Source organism: Galleria mellonella, unplaced genomic scaffold (assembly GCF_026898425.1).
Source record: "Galleria mellonella isolate WM207_F2 unplaced genomic scaffold, CSIRO_AGI_GalMel_v1 utg746, whole genome shotgun sequence".
Lineage (NCBI taxonomy): Eukaryota > Metazoa > Arthropoda > Insecta > Lepidoptera > Pyralidae > Galleria > Galleria mellonella.
In genome coordinates this window covers 494,732-510,780 of record NW_026442148.1, presented here as the reverse complement: position 1 = coordinate 510,780, position 16,049 = coordinate 494,732, and the positions used below count along the sequence as shown (strand labels likewise).

Below are 16,049 nucleotides of genomic sequence, written 5' to 3'. Positions count from 1 at the left end.
AACTAGAACGATGCCTAACACATTAATTAATTGAGAAATCTAACCACAATTATGAGTCAAAATGGGGATTTCCTAATTGAAATAAAAATAATATTGTTATTATGTATTAATTTCATGTAAGAAACATAATAAGGTAATTTTCAATCGACTTAAAAAAGAAGGAAGTTCCCAATTCGGTTGTGTTTTTTTTTATGTTTGTTCTCTCATAACTCCGTCAGTTGTAAACCGATTTTGGAAAATGCTTTTTTTATCTGAAAGGGTATAATTACAGATTACCATTTTTTTTTGTAGAACCCCATACTGTAGTCTGTAAAAACCTGTGACACTGCGACCTTTGCATGATCTTCTGCGCTCGCCCTTTTTTAAAGTTTGCTGCTAATTCTTTTTTTTTTATACAACTTAAAATGGCAAACAGGCTGACGGTCCACCTGATGGAAAGTGGTAACCGTCGCCTATAGACATGAGCAGTACCATGGACATAACAGAGTATACTGTTTCACCCATGATACTCCCCATGCGTTGCCATTCCTGAGGACTCAGGTGTTATTCCTCTGTACCCAGTAAATTCACGCCATATCCCACCCTTCAAACCGAAACACAGCCATGCAAACACAACTGCTTCCCGGTACTAACACGAATGGGACAGAGGTACCCAAGCAATCGACTTTTGTACAAAGTCTTCCTCTGGTAGATTTCCAAGAGCGGGGGACCACGGGGAGAAGGAAAAGGGAAGCAGATAGATTTTCAAATGGAATGATGCAGGATAGCTTTGTTAACCCTTATTTGCACGATTTCTTTTATTGGTGAAATAAATCAAGGTGATAGAATTCATGTTCAAAATTAAAGGAAATATTGTTAAAGAAATAAATTTGACAGCTATGTTTTTTTTTCTGCAATGGACATTAAAAAAGTATCCAGACACGATCAACTTAAAGTGAACATGTTCTTTTATATAATTTTTGGACATTCAATGTTATGATGGAAATTTCCACTGTTATGCAAACAAGGATCAATTTCTGAGCTATGTTATTGACAATTTTGCTGTAGTTTTCAATAATATTTGTTTCTTTTGTGTGTGTGTGTGTGTGTATGTGTATGTGTTTGTGTGTGTGTGTGTGTGTGTGTGCGCGTGCGCGTGTGCCTGTGCGTGTGCGTGTGCGTGAGCGAGTGCGTGTACGTGTACGTGTGTGTATGATGTGTGTATGTGTTTTCATTTGTATTATGCATTTGTGCAAACTTTATTGGCTGATAAATTATTATTTATATAATTGTCAGATGTGTTCTGTTACAGTAATGGGGTCTAACACCCTCATTCCTTTTTTTTAATGGATGATAATGGAGTAGTATCCCCGTCTGCGCTGTCGGTATACACTGGCGGGGCACCAGTGAGGGATGATAGGTGAGAATGAAGCAGGTCAGTTAGCCCACCGTGACAAATTTAACAATAAATCCATCACGATGGTTTCCTGGGGGAACCACTAGGAGGTCGACCTAATATAGTATATTGCTAGCAATGGGGCTAATATTACCCATTACTAACAATCCCTTCTCCCCCCGGCCTCATAGCTAGCAATGTCCCTATCAGGATGACTTCCACGCGGTCCCCGGAAACCATCGTGGTTAATTCTAGTTGAATCATTTACAATGGGCTAATTGACCTGCATTTATCCTCATCTATTATCTATCACTGGTGCCCCGCCAGCGTATACAGATAGCACAGGCAGGGTTACCATTCTGTTTTCATCCATTAAAAAAAGCTATGTCCTTAAATAAATAAATAAAATGCTAATCTTCCCGATGAGTGAAACTATAGTAGAAGAATCGAATGAAATGACACTATTAAAACAAAATTATGCATCACACCGTTTTTATTATAAAAAAAAAAATTGACAATTCACTTTTAGAATACCAGGATAAATAAAAAAAAAGAAATACTGTTCACTTTATAAGAATGTGTTTATTTACACTTTGGCAGTGATGGCATGAGATTTATTTACAAAGAGAGTTACTTATTGAGACCTTTGTGTTCATTGAGCAATTTCCCTTCCGTTATGTAATGCTATTTGAGGTGAGTGGCAACACTACGCGCCGATTGTCGACTGGCAACATCGCTGGTTACCCATAATGTTGCCAGAGACAACAGGCACACGGTAGCGTTTTTGTCAACGCCACCGAACATCCCTATTTAAATAACTGTTATTTCAAATAACATTCATAAAAATAACAGTTATTCGAAATAGCAGTTATAGTCGGTTATTGATTTACCAAGCGCGGAGGCCGAGTCCGTGAACGCCGAGTCCGGCAACGCCGAGGCCGTAGGGGGCTACACCGAGGGGTGCGACGCCAAGAGGGGCAGCAGCGTAGGGGGCGGCAGCATAAGGGGCGACAGCTAGAGGAGCTGCAACATGGGCGGCTCTGGCGGCTGCGGCGGCTCCGCTGAGCGCTGCAGCCTGGGACTGGGCGGCAGCGACAAGGTTCTGGCTAGCTGCTACTCCACCCCAATATGCGTTCTCGTTAATGTCACGAGCGGTTTCGGACGCCTGACGGACGGCTTCGGTGTTGTATTGGATGGCGGCTTCGGCGGCACGCGCTTGACCCTCGCCGATGGCGCGGGCTGTGTCGGTGGCGACCACGGTAGCGTCGATGGCGGCAGCCTGAGCGTCACCGGGGTTCACTCCCAGGACGAGGGGGGAGATGAGTCCAGCGGAGGCATAGCCGAGGACGGCGACGAAAGCGAACTGTGAATGTGAAGAGTCTGTTAGATTTTATAGGTTTTTATTTTACCAGGAAAGGAAAATGATTGGAAAATTCACATGGACGTTTAATGATATAAAAAAATATTATTACATGAACGCCGTAATGATAAAATTAGTACTCTTTATTCAGTCATCAAAGAATCGACTCTAATATTAACAAGACACTTCGATGAACGAGATGTTTGGATGACACAATTGTTTAAGGATATTTCAATATACTGTCTACAAATGGATTTTTCTTTATACCAAGCAGTCGACTGTTATTTGGTATTATTAGTATTTAAAAACGCAATACTTAACGGAAATAAAATTAAGTTAGGTCTATTAATAAATTAAATAATTTGAATACAATTTTATTTAATTAGCTATTATTTTAATTTACGAAAAACTCCATTTCCATCTAATCTACTATCTAATTACAGGAAATTAGGCTTTGTATTATTAAAAAAATGCAATATTTACACTTGTAAAAAACGTATAAATATTTATGACCGTTGTAATCAGACACGTGCTTCCTTCACAGCGACATTTGCATACATATTTTTACAAAACAAAGGCTTGATCTATTTAATATTGCGTTTACTTCCCTCGTATGGGCGCTGAACCGAAAATGCCGAGCTAATTTTTTTAATACTGCTAATCACTAATTAAACTTTAAACTATCTGCGTACGTCACGCAATCGCTTAACAATGAGGCGTTTATGTCAAAATCAATTAACAATGATGAAATTATGACGTTGCTTTTTGTTGCGAGATCGGTTTTCGTTGATGTTTGATTATTGGTTTTTTTGTATAATCTTGAATTCTCGACTGATTCATGGTATATCAATTAACGAATATTACTAATGCCTAATGAATAATTCATTATCCATTCCTTATGGTGCTCTATGGGGAGGTCTATTTTTATCAGTGGACGATTAATGGCTGAAGAAGTAATGTAACAATGAAGTATTTAATTGTTTTTGCATTTTTAGCATTGTGCACTTTAGTTTGTTTAGTTAAATGCAATTGTAACGTATTACCATAAATATGATTTATCTATAGTATGCTTAAGTTATTGGACATGATCATCTTTATTCTTTATTTAAGAAGTTAATTGTCTATTACTGAACATGGACAGACTGTAGAACGTAGTTTTTTTTTTTAATTATTCTGATCTATGATCCAGATATTTGTATTTTTTTTTTAATTTAAGGCACACAGACAGCTGTAACAATAAGTAACTACACACTTAATAATTTAACTATTAAAGTTTGCAAAAATGTATAATACATATTATACGTTGTGTATTTTAAATTATATTGTATAATTGCCAATATCGTTTCTCGATTGAGGAGATATGTTTTTTTATTCTTATAAATTATTAGATAGATTTAACTTAAAGTGAATTTGTTAACTTTTGGTGCCTTAACTGCTTAACCAAACATCATTGAATTTGATATAATTGACATGCAATATTTGGAATCAAGAAGAATATGTTACGAGCGTTGACTAGTTTTATTCTTATTAAACAAAATAAATAGATCGTGCAGACGTAGTTGTTGTTAAACAGTAGTAGAAATATATTTTGAGACGCGTAACTGTATTGGAAAATCAAGTCGGACATTTTCTCTTTAAGAACTTCAAAACGTCTTTTATGCTTACGTTAGACATTTAGCTCGCTTACATACCCCGATACATTTATAGTTATTCATATGTATCGACTCTATATTTGGACAACAACAATGCACGTCCTTGACCTAAACAAATATAATATTATGTATGCTAAACCTGTCTGTGACCGAATAAGCAAACCGTTATGACGAGACCTTCAAACGTGATATATGCGTTGTGGTAATCACTACCTCATTACGTTACAGCGCTTTTCTGTTACGACTATTGTCCTATTAAATGGACAGCTTTTTTGGACGCGATTAACGCTTCAGAATATCTATTCAGTATTATGGAGCCGCTAAACGTTAAATGTTATAGTTATTTGGTTTGCAAAACAGTTATTGAACACGTTATTGAGCAATGCATCTTAAATGTTATTGTTTTTATTCGAAAATATCTAGCTAATATTTAGTTATTTTATTGGTTATAAAGTGTTAGCTTTTATCCGTGACTTTGTTCGTGGCAAGGATAATATATGTAAACCGACCAGTATAAAAATAGCCTATATTCTTTTCCATACGCGTATGCCAAATTTCATGATGATCGGTTAAGCCGTTCGACGTCAAGAGTAAAAAACGAGCGACCAATAAATTTAAACATTAAAATTTTGTTCAATTTAAACACTCAATTTTACATTTATTATATTGTATTTATGCAACTTTATTTACAATTATCTTAGCTTGTAACTTTAACTAGAATTATTAAAAAAAAAAATGGTAACTACAGTCGTGTTAAAACATATCGAGGTATGAGATTTTCTCACAGACTTAAAAATTTGAATTTAGAATAATATGGAAACAACACGGGAGTAAATCGATTGTCATAAAGAATTTTCAAAACAATCAAGAATGCACAATGTAATCGTGTGACATAACCACAAAATATATAATCGAATTGAGAAACACTTAAAAATAAAACTTTGTAGTAGATATTAAAGTACAATTTTAAATAATGCTTGAAGTTATGTCATGCAAATAAGTATTGAACAAATTCGACCTTGTCAATGTTAAATATTTGCAAGTGCTTTTAATTAGAGCAAACGACATTATGGATATGTTTTGACAAGGCCGAATCAGCGATCAAAGGGCCGAAATAATGACGATTGTATACGTAGATTAATGACATTTAACACACTTCCTTACTGTTAACTACCGGTTTTTGACAACACTACTGTCATGGTGAACATATAAATTGAATTGGTTACGTTAAAAAGAAAATATATTTAAGATGGATATTTTGTTTCATAGTCTCTAATAAAAAAAAAAAATGTAAAAAGAAATCGTCTCCGAGAAACACGTACACTTTCGTTAACACAAATTGGCGCGAATTTTGAATTTCGAACGCGACTCGTCACCATTTCGATCCTTTGTCTGTGGTGTTTATTTTTTTTTATATATATTTTGATAAATGATAAGGAGGATAATATCCTACCAGAAATCTCATCGTGCACTTCTTGTTCAGACTGCGCGATAGCTACTGAATGCTTTGGACAGCGGTGGTTGGTCTTTTATAGTGCCCGTACACTGTATTGAAAGTGTCAGTAAAATATTGATACGGACAAATGTACTCCGTTACAGGTTTGCGAATATTCAGAGGTGATCATGTATGTACTGGTTTTGGGGTGTCACTGTTCCTAAACGTAGGATATTTTGTGATAACTTCATTACTTAATCCAAAATGCCGCAGGAAGTATTAAAAATGATATACCTAAATATATTTTTAAGAGACGTCCAAAATAATTAGGTTGCGTTTTTGTCTGGATTTTTTTCAAAAGCGAATTTTTATTTGCATTAAATATGGTTGCATTAAATGTTCAGTTGTCTATACTTCGAACTTAGATTATATATACAGAGTGTCTCCAAAGAAATGCTTCGAGAAAAACGTGTCAACTTTTTCATAAAATTTTGCGTGATAAACAGTTGTGAGTGATTCCTTTATAACTTCTATATTTATTTTGTCTTATACTTTCTGCATCTTTTTAATGCGTAAACACTCATTTTATTTATTAAATAATACGTCAAGTTACATCTTATGCGTAAGTATATAGAACACTGATAAAAAACTAGTAACGAAACAGTTTGCAGAGGGAGACTTTGTACATAAGTCGTTTGCTTGGACAACACTGTCCCGTTCGTGTTTCTACCGTGAAGCAGTTGTTTGCATGGTTGTGTTTCGGTTTGACGGGTGGGATATGGCAGTGAATTTACAGGGTAAAGAGGAATAACACCTAAGTCCTAAGGAATGGCACCGCATGGGGGGTATCATGGGCGAAACAGTATACTCCGTTATGTCCATGGACGACGATTATGCTCATGTCTATAGACGACGGTTATCACTTTTCATCAGGTGGGCCGTCAGCTTGTTTGCCATTCTAAGTTACATAAAAAAGAGCTAATTTAACAATTAGCTGATAAAAACTTGACCCGTTTTTGAGACTCCATTATCTATGTAATCTAAGCATATAAGTAACTAGCGATGCAGCCGGACTTTACATGATTTAATAGGATTTTAAAAAATAATATTTGAACTGTGTTACTTGCTGATTATGTAGCTTTCTATAGATGATAGAATTTCCAAAATCGTTTGTATATATTTTTTAATGTATCCATAACAAATAAACAAATCTTTTCTATTTATAATATTAGTTAATGGTATAGCTAGTACACGATTAATTTGCCAATTTTCATAATGATTTTTTCAATCAATAGGTCTTGTTGGATGGACCGTGTTGGATTCATACTGCATTTGTGTATTCTGACACTTCCCTATGGTTGGCTGGGAGAGAATGCTTTTAGCATTAAGTGCGCCATGTACACATACATATACTAATGAATAAATAAATAATAAATAAAAGTATATGGAATAAAGAACCTCCTTTTTTGAAGTCGGTAAAAAGCTCAACATCACGACATCGTCGTCGCTCCACTGGGTGGAGCAGGAAGCGTAATGGTATAAAAAATTGTCACAATGCTCCTTCAGCTTAAATGCCAGTGAGGAGTAATAGGATATCGCTTTGGTATTTAATGATTTCCGCCTATCACACCGTAGCGGTGTGATAGGGGCATATTTATTTATTTATTTTACACTTTATTGCACCAAGTAAAAAGAAAAATAACAAATACAGTAAATATTAATGCGAAGTGATAGAAAAGGCGGCCTTATCGCTGAGCAATCTCTTCCAGACAACCTTTGGGTAGAGGACATTGAGAAAAAGACAAAGGGTAGGTGACGCACTATTATATATGTAAATAAATTTATTTACAGTATTCATGCGAATGTACGTAAAATTATCCTGTGTGTAATAATTTGAAAAGATTAACTGTTGAGTTTCCTGCGAGTTCTTCTCAGCAGATAACAGCATCCCGAACCTAGCAGTAGAATCGTATTGAGAAACTCCTTCATTTTGGAGTCTGTTGATAATAAGTAGATTTTGCTCCGCAAAGTAAAACTGTGGTTTTAGCCGTGACAAAATTACTATAGACACCGTAACGGTCCACTATAGACATGAGCAATACCATAGATATAACAGAGTATACTGTTTCGCCCATGATACTTCCCATGAGTTGCCATTCCTGAGGACTCAGGTGTTATTCTTCTGTACCCTGTATATTCACTGCCATATCCCACCTTTTAAACCGAAATACAGCCATGCAAACATAACTGCTTCACAGTAGAAACACGAATGGGACAGAGATGCCCAAGCACGAAGTGGCAAGCAAAAAGCTAGCTTTTAATGAAATTTAACAAAATTTCTGAACTACAAATCAAATCAAGCATACTATCCGCCTGATGAAAATTACTAGTATTAAATACATCACTCATACGTTACCGATCTTTAAGACATTTTAATATTCTCAGAGTTGAAATCGAGGTTTTTAGAATTCAATTTTTTTTTTAAAGACTCATGTTTAAGCGTCTGGATTCTATTTCGATTTTGTTCAAAAATACCCACTGTTTTGATTTACAATCGTATTTCTTTTGAAGTTGAAGTTAAAATAAAATTATTTCCCGAAGTCGTCCTGAATGTAATGTTACAATTCGGTGTGACTGTAAGTAGGTGTCCCTTACACTCGTATGCAGTTAAAACAATAAAGAAACTTTATTATCTTAACGTATCATTAAAAAAAAAAAAAACTTGCGATATAATGTAGGGTTTATTTTACACCCTGTATAATGTCATCTTATACATATATACATTCTGTAGATGCAATATCTCTTTGCTTTATTTTTCAATCGATTTCAAAAACTTGGAACTTTCTGCAATTTCTCCTCTGTTACGGGTGATCATGGGCGGCGGTAGTCACTTACCATCAGGTGAGCCGCATGCTCGTTTGCCCCCTGTGTTGTAAAAAAAAAACGAAGAATGTTCTCATTTCGGTTGTATTTTTTTTATGTTTGTTACCCCATAACTCCGTCAGTTGTAAACCGATTTGGAAAATTATTTTTTTTATCTGAAAGTATATACTTACAGATTGGTCCTAATTACGGCACAATCTATACTTATAATAAATCTGTAGAGGTCAATTCTGTACATGAAAAATAACTATTTCCAAAATAACTATCAGGCGGTGATTAGTGATCGATACTGATGCCAAAAATGCAATCAGTAAAATTTTTGTCTGTTTATCTGTCTGTCTGTATGTTCGTTATAGAAACAAAATCTACTCGACGGATTTTAATGAAACTTGGTACAATTATTCTTCATACTCCTGGGCAGGTTATAGTATACTTTTCATCACGCTACGATCAATAGAAGCAGAGCAGTGAAGGGAAATGTGCCTGTTACATCAAAACCACTGAACCGTGAGGAAGGACATAGGCTTCTTATTTTACCAAAAACGACGGAAACGCGGATGAAGTCGCTGGCAACAGCTAGTCTTTAATATTTTTTTATTTTTTTGGGTTTTTTTATACAACTTAGAATGGCAAACAAGCTGACGGTCCATCTGATGGAAAGTGGTAACCGTCGCCTATAGACATGAGCAGTAACATGGACATAACAGAGTATACTGTTTCGCCCATGCGTTGCCATTCCTGAGGGCTCAGATGTTATTCCTCTGTACCATGTAAATTCACTGCCATATCCCACCCTTCAAACCGAAACACAGCCATGCAAACAACTGCTTTACGGTTGAAACACGAATGGGACTGAGGTGCCCAAGCAAACGACTTTTGTACAAGGTCTCCTTCTGGTGAATTTTCACCCATTAAAAAAAAATTATGATATTATTCGCCGTGTGGTCCCAGCATAGAATAAGCCACCCCCTTCCTTTCCTGTGGGTGTCGTAAGAGGTGACTAAGGGAGGGCGAGGGATGGACAGCAGCGTCCCTCTTAAAACATCCGTTAAAGCCTAACTGCGATTGTCAATCCATCTGCCAAGCGTGACTGGAAAAACCCCCCTTATGAGCGAAGCTTATGTCCAGTAGTGGTCAATTAACAACTAATATGATGTAAATTAACACATTAACAAGTTAACCTTTGTTCTTAATTACATGGGTTAAACCAGTAGGTTAGGGGGGAAGGGATTGTTAGCAATGGAGTTTGACAGCCCCATTGCTAGCAATATGCCCTATCAGGTCGATCTCCACGTGGTTCCCTCTGGAAACCATCGTGAACAATTCCTGTTGAATTCGTCTCGATGGGCTAACTGACCTATTTCATCCTTACCTATCATCCTTCACTGGTGCCCCGCCGGTGTATACCGATAGCGCGGGTGGGGTTACCATTCCATTATCACCTATAAAAAAACCAGTAGGTTGTATTTATAATAATGTATTAATCCATTTAAAACAGGCATCTACGCACTAAGCCACTTCCTCAATTATGTACAATAACAAATATATTTGAGCTACGTAGTTTCCTTAACAATTGCATCAGAATTCTTCGTGTACTTGTATTATTAAAATTTGAAACAGAAGTAAGTTTTCAATTTACCAGAGGGAGACTTTGTACAAAAGTCGATTGCTTAGGTACCTCTGTCCCATTCGTGTTTCAACCGTGAAGCAGTTGTGTTTGCATGGCTGTGTTTCGGTTTGAAGGGTGGGATATGGCGTGAATTTACAGGGTACAGAGGAATAACACCTAAGTCCTCAGGAATGGCAACGCATGGGGGGTATCATGGGCGAAACAGTATACTCTGTTATGTCCATGGTACTGCTCATGTCTTTAGGCGACGGTTACCACTTTACATCAGGTGGGTCGTCAGCTTGTTTGCCATTCTAAATTGTATTAAAATAAAATTAAATTTCAAACTGAAGTAAGTTTTCAATTCGGTTGTATTTTTTTTTAATATTGTTTTTGTCACCTCATAAATTCGTTAGTTGTAAACCGATTTGGAAAGTTTTTCTGAAAGTATATATTTTGTACCGTTTGTGTGTTTTTTTTTTTTTTTATGGGTGAAAATGGTATGGTAACGCCGCCTGCGCTAACGAGATACGCTGGCGGAGCACCAGTGAAGGGTGATAGATGAGAATGAAAACAGGCCAGTTAGCCCGTCATGATGAATTCAACAGGAATTAACCGTGGTAGTTTACAGGGGGAACCGCGAGGAGGTCGACCTGTTTGGGTATATTGCTAGCAATGGGATTCTCAATCTCCATTACTAACAATTCCTTTCCCCCCCGTTTGTGTGGTTTTGGCGCCATGTGTGGTCTCGGCATTGAATGGGTCACCCCTACCTTTCCAGCGGGTGTCGTAAGAGCTGATTAAGGAAAGACTAAGGATGGGCAGCAGCGTCCCTCTTAAAACATCTCTAAAAGCCTAACTGCGGTTGCCAACTCGCCTACCAAGCGTGGCAACTACTGGCTAAACTTCCCTTATAGGGAAGGCTTATGTCCAGCAGTGGACAGTTAACTGAAAGAATATGGGCGGCGGTAGTCACTTACCATCAGGTGAGCCGCATGCTCGTTTGCCCCCTGTGTTGTAAAAAAAAAAAATATAATAATAAAATATACTTAAAGATTGGTCCCATAGAAGTTTTATCAAAATCGGTTCAGCAGTTTAGTTTTTAAATCCAAATAACTGGTTACGTCACAATTGAAGTTTTTTTTTATTTTTAATTGATTGGTCTGTACAGATGTTTATGTCTAGTCTCGATCATAGGAATCTCTATTGGAAACACAGACGACCTCTACCGTTAATAATTGTATAAATTATAATAAGGACGGTGCAAAATAAATATTCAAGTGAGTCTCGCCGCGCCCTACTATGTAATACAGTACGATCATGTACAGTCGCCATCAAAAATTTGAATTTTCTATAGTGTGAGGATAAAATACTTTTTATATTTATAAAAATGTTCATGAAAAAAGAAATATTTTTAATTAAGTAAACTTAAATTTCCCTCATAAAACAGCATTAAAGCATAACTGCGTTTGTTAACTTGCCTCCCAACAAGCGTTTATTTTTTTATACAACTTAGAGTGGCAAACAAGCTGACGGCCCACCTGATGGAAAGTGGTAACCGTTGCCTATAGTTATGGGCAGTATCAAGGTCATAACAGAGTATACTGTTTCGCCTATGATACCCCCCATGCGTTGCCATTTCTGAGGATTTAGATGTCATTCCTCTGTACCCTGTAAATTCACTGCCATATTTAACCCTTCAAACGGAAACACAGCCATGTAAACACAACTGTTTCTAATAGGACAGAGGTACCTTAGCAAACGATATTTGTACAGTCTCCCTCTGGTATATACTATTCAGTGATTTATGTAGATAACTGTACTTGATTCATATCGCTCCAGATTTTATCGCGGTATTAATTACATACACACATTTACATTACGGTTTGGATTTCTCGACGTGAGAATTGAATGGCCAACGGTTGTTTTGGAATAATTGCAGCCCGAAAAAGGAGTGTGTGTATTGTTTTTAATGACCATGTATGGCGTGTATGGGAGTCTTTAGCGGCTCGTAGCGATTGGTTTGTTGTGACAATGTTTATTGTATGTGACGTCACATACATATCTATTTGCAGGCTGTCATAAAAATTGTTAATGTGTGTGTAACCAATCACTGTGTTTGTAGTATTATGTGGGACGATGAAGAGGAAGGTTCTTAAGTGGCGACCCTGTACGGACAATCGCAGTGTAGGACGACCCCCTACTAGATGGAGAGACTACCTCGAATACAATGCAGGGAGTCAGTGGATGCGGGTGGTTCAGGGCCGTTCCTCGTGGCAGTCTCTGGGGAAGTTTTCTATTAATAAAGCGAAACAGTTTATTTGTTTGAACACGCTAATCTCTGGAACTAGACGTCGTATTTGAAAAACTCTATCCATTTATAATCCAGCAATAAGAGGTAAATAAATAAATAAATAAATAGCTCCTTTCTTAAAGAAGTTTATAGGCTATTCGATATCACGATACGACCGCAGGCCAAGTCGCGGCGTACGTCTAGTCCTATTATTATAGTCCCAAATCTTAACCCTTCCAGCGTCGACAAGTTAAAATACCAAGACCCCACGTAATTTGCAATCATTTCGTACTATTTCATCAGCTTTCATTGTGGCCAGCCGGTCGGCCTCCACCCAACTTGCATTCCACTAGAAATATATTTCCTTATCACTGTACGCACTCATTGGGCGGTTCCCCTGTGTTCTGTATTTGCCAAAACTGGCAAATACTTAATATTAACTAATATAATTAAGATTAAATACAATGATAATAGATAAAAATTGTGTTTGAATCAAAAAATTTGTTCCATTGTTTCTCTACCCTAATGGGAGACAGACAATGATGTATGTAAATACAATAAATAGATAAAAATTGTATTCCACAAAAAAATGTCGCATTCGTGCTTCTACCGTGAAGCAGTTGTTTGCATGACTGTGTTGGATTGAAGGGTGGGATATGACACAATTTGATCAGAGGTACAGCGATGAATAATCCTATTATTTCAACGCAATATGGAGATACGATACATGTTATATCCATCTAAAATATATATCCGACGGTTACCATTATATACAACTTATATATTCTATTATATATATGACACACAAAACCATTATTTCGATGTTAAATAAACCAATGTAGATATATAATTTAAAAGATTACAATAGTAAACTTATTATAAATATAAATAATTACAAGAAATAATCACAATGAGAAAACAATGGGCGACCTTATCGCTAAGAGCGATCTCTTCCAAAAAATGGAGGGAGTTTTTTTGATGTAAACGCAAAAAATGTGTTTATTTACAACATCACATTAGAAACCTTTAAATTTATCAGGAACGTCAGTCCAATATTATGCATGTAATACATTTAAACATCATTTGATATATTTTAAAAAATATAATCAAATTCAGTTTTAAAGATTTAAAAGTATACATAGGAATGACAGAGGACAGCTGCTTTGTTTCATACTATGTAGTGATATTAATCTAATAATTTAATTTAAATTTAATGAATTGTATAATATTGTATTGTGTAAACGAGAAGAGAGCGTTGATTGAAATAATAAAGAGTAGAAGAGGCAAAATGCACCTTATACGACATATTATTTTTTTAATCCATAATAGAAGGAAAGATAGAGGGCAAAAGAGGAAGATCTTTTTAACTACATGGGACAGATAAAAAACATATTACGCGTCATGTCGTATAAGGTCAATATATTGGGATAGAGGGCTAGAAAGATGATGATGATGTGTTAAATGAAAATGAATGATAATATATAAATAACAATTTAATAGGAATAAATATATATTTACATATACAGTTTATATTTACTATATAGTGATTTTGTTTCATTTTAAATGATTGTCTCGTATCCTGCACATTTTATATAAATACTAGTTGACTTAGCAAACGTTGTTTTACCATATATATTATTTCTAGAACTATACGTAAAAATATATCGTACTATAATTATGATATTCGATTATCATCTTGCAACCCTAGTACGACATATAAAATCGCGATTAAACAACAGTAATTGATCGTAAAAGCGTGAAAATTTGAATTTGTATGTATTTTTCAATGCTACATCATAATAAAATTAAAAAAAATTGTCAAAAAAATAAAAAAATATAAAAGTCCGCGGGTCATCCTTATCATTGAGGGATAAGTGAAAAATATATATATACCCGATTCTCAGACCTACCCGATATGCACACAAAATATAAAAATCGACCTAAATACTGTTTCTAATCTGTCTGTAACAAACACCGCGACACGAGACATTTTATATATAAGATATAATTGCTCTGAATAATTTTTTTTTTACTGTGACCCTCTACTGGTTGCAATGTGCAGGTTACTCTATAATATTAGAAGGATGTCAATCTATTATGGTCAATTCCACGCATGTAATATTACCAAATGTCCTGGTCACCCCGTTCTGTGGTGGGCGTGATGAGAATACGATGTGCATACATGATTCACGATGTCGGTTGCATGGACCGATTCGTGCGTTGTGGACACGTTGATGAAATCTTTACTGATATTATGAACTATGGTTTTGCCCGCTATTTCGTTCGCGGTATCAGAAGTAGGGAAAATCAATGAATTAGACTATTTCTAAATGGCGTGCCAACAGAAAAAAGAAATAGCAGATTTTAAGTTGTGTCTTAAGAAACACAATTGTGAAAAATGCATTTAATTTAGATCTGACATATATTGCGCGTGCGCGTTATATATATATATATATATATATATATATATATGTGTATATATATATATATATATATATATATATATATATATATATATGTGTGTGTACTCCCGGATTTTGTAGCTTTCTATAGGTGAAAGAATTTTCAAAATCGTTTATATATATTTCAACAAACAATCAAGTCTCTCCTCTTTATAATATTAGTAAAAAGTCAAAGGCGATATGTTTACATTATTGTACGTAAACATATCTCTATATGTATTTAAAAAACTGTTTATAATTACTCCTCTCCATCCAAAGGTTGCCTGGAAGAGATCGCTCTTAGCGATAAGGTCGCCCATTGTTTTCTTAGTGTAATATTTTCTTGTAATTGTTTGTATTTGTAATAAGTTTTATTGTAATCTTATGGAGAAAATAATAAAGAGTATCTATCTATCTATTTATTTAATAGTTGTTACGTAATACTGGAACAAACGCAAACAATATTTTAAAAATATTGTTTTGCCTATATTAAAACCCCTCATATTAATTTTTTTGTTAAATATCTCCCATGTGCAGACATCATCTATTTATAATTTTATTATATTTAATACCTTGATAAGGCTCATATAAGTCCCATATAATTTTTTTCACCACTGATATAGCAAATTTTTTTTTATGCAGCAAAAAACTGCTCGTTGAGAAGTAAAATCCACAAGTATGTGTACACACTATAGATAGAGTATCGAGCGTCAAAAAACGGGTCAACTTTTTGTCTTTTTTACTTGTTTTTTTTTTTTTATCAGTGTTCTATATTATCATCATCATCATTTCAGCCATTATCCGTCCACTGCTGGTTATAAGCCTCCCCCATAGACTGCCATAAAGAACGGTCCTAATACACCTGCATCCACTGACTCCCTGCAACGCATTTCATGTCGTCACTCCATCTAGAAGTCTCCCCGTATGTTCTATATACTTACGCATAAAATGTATCTTGACTTATTTATATTTAATAAATAAAATAAGTTTGTATGCATTAA

At 35.5% G+C, this 16,049-nt stretch overlaps 2 protein-coding genes across 4 annotated transcripts in view; one reads left to right on the top strand and one right to left on the bottom strand.

The window, feature by feature from the left end:
• The window catches only part of LOC113514624 (WD repeat-containing protein 7), a 110,180-nt gene that overhangs the window by 31,873 nt on the left and 62,258 nt on the right, over positions 1 to 16,049 (top strand). The window lies entirely within an intron of this gene.
• LOC128202100 (cuticle protein 1-like) lies at positions 1,938 to 6,123 on the bottom strand. Its single transcript, XM_052901194.1, has 2 exons — positions 5,841 to 6,123; positions 1,938 to 2,738 (listed from the first exon to the last, which is right to left on the bottom strand). The coding sequence occupies exons 1-2, from the start codon at positions 5,850 to 5,852 to the stop codon at positions 2,262 to 2,264; spliced, it is 489 nt and encodes a 162-aa protein (XP_052757154.1). The 5' UTR covers positions 5,853 to 6,123; the 3' UTR covers positions 1,938 to 2,261.